This window comes from Cryptomeria japonica, chromosome 3 (genome assembly GCF_030272615.1).
Source record: "Cryptomeria japonica chromosome 3, Sugi_1.0, whole genome shotgun sequence".
NCBI classification, from domain to species: Eukaryota; Viridiplantae; Streptophyta; class Pinopsida; order Cupressales; family Cupressaceae; genus Cryptomeria; species Cryptomeria japonica.
Window position 1 is genome coordinate 252632759 of NC_081407.1, and position 7696 is coordinate 252640454.

Sequence of the window (7696 nt, forward strand, 5' to 3'; positions counted from 1 at the left end):
TCATCTCCTTGCACCCCATACAAACTCATACCCATTCAAGTAGACGAACACAAGAAATATTTCATACATAAAGAAGATATGTTAGTCCAAGGTTAGTACTTAATTATATAATCTAACATCTAAGCATCCATAGAGATAAAATGCATAACCAACAACATATCCTAGAATCATGATAAAAATCATTACATTTAAGAGTATAATCATCTTAAAAACAAAAGGAGAAGTCAACCAAATTCAAACTAGATTAAACAGAGTCTGATCGAGGGAGGGGCATTACATCACCTGCTTTTCCTATTATTTGGAAGGCTTGATAATATTGTAGGAATATGGTACAAAAAAATGAGGCAATTAACATGAAGCATGATGAAGTAAATGGTTGTAGTTCACTAAGGTGGAATATAATGCACAATAATAAGCCATTGGTCTTCTTGCAAGGATATTATTCACTTAATGACATATATATGAGTAATAGTCTCAAAACTTGGCCTTCATTACAAACCAAATATAACCTAAAAGAATCTAACAAAAAAACTTATTTTGTCATTGTGAATACATTGGAAAAGGTGAAACAACCAATCAAGATCAATAATAATGTTAGCTACTATGATAATTTCATATGAACTTTTGGTTGCCCTTCTTGAAAAACAAGATTCATTGTCTTTACAAAATATAATTTTATAATCATAATATCTTTGAACATGTTAATAAAGTATGGCAATTGAATCTTGAAAACAAAGATTGGTCTAGTGTGCTTCAAGTATGTTGGTCTAACAAACTAGAACCAAATAAAAGTTGTTTCAAATGGCTCCCAATCCTTCACAAACTTGTCATTAGTGTTAATCTTATCTCTCTTCTTTTATGTGGTTGTAAAGAAAATAGTGCTCATCATTTTTTCAATGCAAATTTGTTTCTTCCATCTGGTCTTTATTCATTCATGGGAGACATTGTGGGGTACAACATTAGAGATAAATTGTCTTGGTTTGAAGACTTAGTTGGATATGTTAAAGGTCTTGACAAGAAGACTAACGTCTTTTGATTCTCTCTATCTATTGAACTTTCTTGGTTTTTGTGAAAAAAGAGGAATGCGTATGTATAGAAAGGCAAGGGATTTATCCTTCTCTAGTCTAAAAATAGACTCACTTTTCTGTTGATTGTCAATAAGGTCACCTTAACCTTGAAGATGTCGACAGATAGGTTCCTCAAGATTGTTGAAGAAGGCTCCACATCGCTATACAAATAAGACATTTAGGAAGAAAACTATTGGCCTTAGGATCTAAGGAAGGTTGACAAAAAAATTGAGGATGAATGTATTAATTTTGAAAATGTCTATTGCAAGAAACATTAGTGGCAACTCTAGAAGGACGTTCAACTGTAAGAGACCTGGAGATAACACATCAAAATTGTGAATATTCTAGCTGGGAGAGGATTTTCCCCCTATTGGAGTATTTCTAGGAAAAGACTCCTACTAGCTTAGTGGGGTGCAAGCAACGAAAAAAGACAAAGGTAAAGAGAAGTAAACTATTAAAAAATAGAATGAAGAAGAATAGATTCAAGATAATGATAGTGAATGATGTTCTGTAATTAACTATAGTAGACTACTTTACATATGCATTGTTGAACTATTCAATATCTTTTGATTTTGTATCCGATGTATAGCTTGGTTATGACTTAGTTGATGTGACCACCCTAGTCACATAATTGTAACCAAACTCTTATTTATTTGGTCATCAATCTTTAATTAAAAACAAAACATTCACTGACACTAGAGCATAAGTAAACTAGGGCACAAATTGCAACTCAAGAAAGATGATTTTCCTTGTAGTTCAATATAGACATAATGTGTGAATAATGTAAATAACTCATTAATGGAGTCCCTTGCGCCCTAAGAAATATTCATGATAGTTAACTCATTGAAAACTAGAAATAATAGCAAAAAACAATTCTCTTTTATTTTTGAACTTAATAATAATGCACCAAAGTGTTGAGTTACCGTTTGGTGGAGGATTGGACTTGGTGCATTAAATAGAGCTTACTGTAATATAATGAATGGTTACATGTGAACACATTCATTTAAAAAGAGAATAAATGCATGGTTACAAGGTAAGATGAACAATGGTGGGGCCCCATAACTTTACATTGTGAGCAAGACATAATTGATCCAACAATTAAATAGGTTAATTTCTTACACAAATGCTATGTGGTGATAAGGAAAATAATTGTGCGAAAACAATGGTTTTTATAAGTTGGGACATGATGATCAATTTTGGCACAAGGAAGAAAGCTTATGCGTTAAATGGGATAGCACCAAGTAACGACTTATAAATATTAATGCGAGATTCCACTTTTAGTTTATAGACAATGATAGTTCCACACATGATTTAGTGGTTTTAGTAATTAGACACATAACTCCATGACATTCGATGCATGCCAACTTAACAATCCATTGAATTCACCTTTGAATTACCTATTAAACTTATTAATATGATTTGTGCTAATACACTAAGATATATTATAACAGTTAATTCAAACTTAATGTAATGAAAAATTCTACCAGTATTTGACACTATCAAATGATTATCACCTCACAAGATTTTACTACAACCAATTATTGATTTTAAAAAAAGGCAAAAGTATAAGCAAAGACAACTTAAATAACAAGCCATAAAGGACAAGAGATTCCTTGTGCCAATACATTCAGTTGACTAGAGGATAATGAAATTTTGGGATTCTTTTCATTTACAACCAGCCATTATACTTTAATCGAGCAGACTTAACCTTTAGAGGTGACAATACAATGTGTAACTTACTACTTAAAGAGGCAAGCATAAAGTTGGACTAAGACAGAGATACAACAATGGACAGGCACGATATATATTTCTTGCATAAGTTCGCAGAATATGCTGCCAACATCATCAATACAATTTGAAAAATTATGGAAAAGAACTATTATCAAGGGAAACAAAATTATTATAGTTACTTAAGTAGCTCGGGCCAAGTATGACTCTGCAAAACGTACCAGTAATTTAGAAACATCAAGAACTAAAAATTGTTAAATTTAAATTCCCATCATCAGTGTCTTATAAATTATTTTGTTTTCTTTTGGAAGAATGTGATGATGGGAATTTAATAGTTTTCAACTTTTTTAAACTCTTTTTTGTCGGTGACAGCTAAGTAGTGATTCAGTCAATATCTTTTTGACTAGAGAGCAATTCTAGAATAAACGCCTTAAATCTTCTCCACATATTTATGTGGGGACCTTAAAATACATCTCATGCATTATACTTTTATAGTGCGCTGCATATAATTTTGTCGTGTTTATCTAAATTCATCTCAGTGGTTGCAAGCTTGAATCCACGATTTTGTCCACCACATCTGGTACGAAAGTTTTTAAAATTTAAATTGGGTTTGTTTTAGTGGTTAAACTAATATTTTAAATTTTATAATATAAATAATTGTGATTTTATAGTTGTCAGTACGTGACATCATATAGATATTTAATCTATGATTGTCGATTTTATTTTATTTTTCTTTTTATTTCGACACCTCAATAAAAAACATATTAATGTGACATTATATTTGATGATGCAATCTTCAAACCTTAATCATAATGTTATTGTAAAAAATTGAGAGTGATTTTCATTACATATAATTTTGAAATGCACAAATTGAGATGCTTAACATTTGGGAGAGAGGATCAAGTAGTTGAACACCCTAACTTTGTGCTTCTCAAAATCTTACGTGGAAATTTCAAATCACTCCCTTTTTTTTACTACAACTTACTTGGCAAGTCACTTGCTTATAACTAGTGTTTCAGGGCCACATCACCAAATGTGATGCCACATTAGCATGCTTTTTGCCAAAGGCATCCAGAAAGACCCCCAAGAAAAGTGAGACCACTATTTGTGCTTTAAGTCATTTTCTTGGTATGTTAATGTGGCATCACATGATTTGTTGCATTTAAGATCTAACGGATTCATTTCATATGATTATGAGTACTCATCGTCAACACTAACAACTTAAGTCACAACTAGTGGTGTAATATTGTCAAAAATATTGGACATTAAATCAAATGCTATAACAACTATTGGATCATCTCTCCTATCTAATAAAATAAATTTAAGTAAATTTAATGTCCCTTTATAAAAAAATTGTTAAATTCCATATTATTAATATATAAAAGTATGTTTAAGATATTCTAGACAACCTCCATAAAGAGGATAGTATTGTGACATCATATTTGATCATGTATACTCTAAACCTTAGTCATAAAAATATTATTAAATATTAAGAATTGAAAGGACAATTTTTTTTTTGAAGTAAAACAAAAATATCTTTATAAAAAAAGGTTTAACTCCATATTACATCTATATAAAAGTATAACATAAAGTCGAACTTAAATAATTAATGTGTTGTTTTGAGTTAAAACGGGCCCCACACGTTAAATCCGTTGTTTACAGGAGGCGAGTCAATGGAGTGCCGTGTACGACACGATTTCGAAATGCACGATGCGAGCCGGTGAGGAAAAAGAATCCAATTTTGCATGTAAAACCACCAACGGAAATAAACATACTTAGACATTTAACAGTCAATACGCGTGGAGGCATGGAAAATGGAGGAGCTATTTTCCACAGTCGAAGAAAAAGCAAAGAAAGAGATGAACATGAACGATCTAGATGTTTTAGCCTAGTGATTGATTCTCAATCGCACCCACGGGAATCTCATAGTTATAAAAAGCCCACATTCCTTCATTCTATCTATGCCAAGTTGCCTGCAATTCCTTCTTTTCTGGAAGCTGTTAGATTAAAAAAGAATGAGGACTAGTAGTTTTATTACATTTATTGTCTTTATAATCTTTTGTCTGTGGGATGTAAACGGGCAGCTCAGTTCGACATTTTATAATAAGACGTGTCCCCAGGCACTGTCGACAGTCAAAGCTGCTGTGAAAGCAGCAGTCGCCAAGGAGAAACGAATGGCTGCTTCATTGCTACGTCTTCACTTTCATGACTGTTTCGTTAACGTTAAGTCTTACCAATATATAATCGTTTTTCTAGTCTCTTTCGTTTGATTTCAATTGAAGTTTTTCTCTAAATTATAGCTTGATTTCAATTGAATTTTTTTTTTTTTTAATGGCAGTTTGAATTTGCAGGGGTGTGATGGGTCGATCCTATTGGATACCACAAGTGGAGAAAAAGGTGCAGGTCCTAACGCCAATTCTGTAAGAGGATTTGAGGTGATCGACACCATCAAGACTCAAATGGAGGCTGTTTGCAGTGGAGTTGTGTCTTGTGCTGATATTCTCGCCATTGCTGCTCGTGATTCTGTAGTTGAAGTAATTATATTTCTCAGCTGCTCACCTTATTCTTATATCATATTTATATTTGTGATTGTGGTACACGAATATATAATCGTTCAAGATTGAGTTGATAATTTGCATTAGCGTGTCCATTTAGACAGGATGGCCAACATGTCTATTCTTTAGAAGACAGAATGTAAGTGCAATCTAATCCAAAACAGTAGCCATGAATAGTACAGATAGTGGAAATCTGATATCACTAGAATCTAGCTTTTTACATTGATAATTAGAAAACAGATCAGAATTTGTTTGTAATTTTATTTGGTTGGAGTTTTTTATATTAAATTCAAAATCGTTTAGTTATCTAGTATAGAAGTGTGAGTCATAGGTTGAAATTCTTTGGTCAAGAGTTCAAGCTAGAAGGGCATTCATTCAACCAAAGTCATTCAGGATGTGATCCCTTCATCCTTTACCCAATCCTCCGTGGGCCCATTCAAAATCATTCAACTTCACTAAGAGATTGAGGGTGCATTGACAGTTTCTTGTTAATTTAATATCTTCCTTCTTATTATTTTATAATTGTCAAAGTCAAATTTTAGACAATATAAGTAAAGCATTTATTTATTACTTAATTTTAATTATTAAATTATTAGATATTTAAGAAAAATGCATTTGATTCTATTTTTAAGATTAAATATCAAATTTTAACCAATATAAATGAGACAATTCTTTATTATTCATTTTTTATTGTCAAATAATTTGATATTTAAGTAAAATATATTAAATCTTACTATTTGAAATAAAATGTCAATCATCATTGTGTTCTTGTTTGTAAATAAATTCATCTTTGAACATAACAAATTCAATATTAACTTTAAGGAAGTCAATATTTTATTTTATTTAAGTTATAAATCTTATAAATGTTATTAAAATTTTATATTTATGAACATTCATTTTTCGTTTATTTTTAAAGAATAATTATCTACCATTTTGTCTATTTAATTTTAAAATATCTATTAACTAACTTCTTCTTATTTTTTCATTTTCTTTCAAAATAGATTATAATAGTCAAATTTATTTGTTTTATGGTTTGGGCAATTTAGTTCATAGAGTCAATTGTTAACTTTGAAACAATTATGGCATATGTAATTCGATAGTGTAAAGAACAAAAAAGTCTCTCATAGATGGGAACATAATTGGAAAGAACAAAATCATCAAGAAGTGTCAAGTAGACTTTGTGAGATTTTATCACTAAGAAAAGGGAGATGGATTTAATGTAAATGGTAGTTGAAGTCCTTTAAGATGTTAGCACATATTGTATTTTTTTGTAAGAATTATTATCTTATACTTGTACTTCATTTGTGATTGTAGTTGGGAGGACCAACATGGGCCGTGTTGTTAGGAAGAAGAGACTCCACCACTGCGATTCAATCTGCTGCCAATTCCAATCTTCCATCTCCCTTTTCTACTCTGAGCTCTCTCATTAAGTCCTTTAGTAGTAAAGGCCTTTCTACAAAGGACATGGTTGCACTTTCAGGTAAATCATACATGCAACATTGAGTATTAATATGAATATGGCTATTCTACTTTTGTAAGTCGCGTGTTTATATTTTCAACTAAATGAATATCGGTAATGATGTTTAGGTGCTCATACAATTGGGCAAGCACGGTGCACAACTTTTAGAGGTCGCATATATGGTGATAGAGTTATTGACAAGGCATTTGCCACCTCTCTTAAGGTCAATTGCCCAAATAGTAGTGGCAACGGTGATAACAATCTTTCTCCCATAGACACTCTTACTCCCACTACTTTTGATAATAACTACTACAAAGATTTGACGAGCAAGAAAGGAGTTTTTCACTCAGATCAGGAGCTATTCAATGGAGTCTCTACTGATTCTCTAGTGACTACCTATTCCACCAATCAAAATACATTTTTCAATGATTTTTCTATTGCCATGGTGAAAATGGGAAACATTAAACCTCTTATTGGCACCAATGGACAAGTGCGGAAAAATTGTAGAAAACCCAATTAAATATATAGTGGATTACACTACTTTAAATATATATTGGATATTAATTATATGTTATTACATACTAAAAATATCAACAAACAATGGTCAATATATTTTATTCGGACCTTCACTAGTTAATATTTTTTCATAATTATGTAATTTAAAATAAAAAGTTCCCTCTTTTAAAAGTATATTGAACTTAAGATATGTTTTTTTCTTAAAACTACATTTTAGATTGGATATTCTTATCTTTTCAACTCAATTTTGTTAGCAAAGAAATTTAATATATCTCTTATAAAAAATTGACTATCATCATAATCTAGATTTAGCATGATTTGAATGGATGTGTTAAAAAGAAGGGCTCGTCCACTATATTTATTAAGTAATC

At 31.1% G+C, this 7696-nt stretch overlaps 1 protein-coding gene across 1 annotated transcript; it reads left to right on the forward strand.

Annotated features, from left to right (window-relative positions):
- Positions 1-4611: 4611 nt before the first annotated feature.
- On the forward strand, positions 4612-7360 carry LOC131037454 (cationic peroxidase 1). The gene is made up of 4 exons (XM_057969592.2): positions 4612-5017; positions 5147-5329; positions 6665-6830; positions 6938-7360. The coding sequence occupies exons 1-4, from the start codon at positions 4811-4813 to the stop codon at positions 7327-7329; spliced, it is 948 nt and encodes a 315-aa protein (XP_057825575.2). The 5' UTR covers positions 4612-4810; the 3' UTR covers positions 7330-7360.
- The last annotated feature ends 336 nt before the right edge of the window (positions 7361-7696 follow it).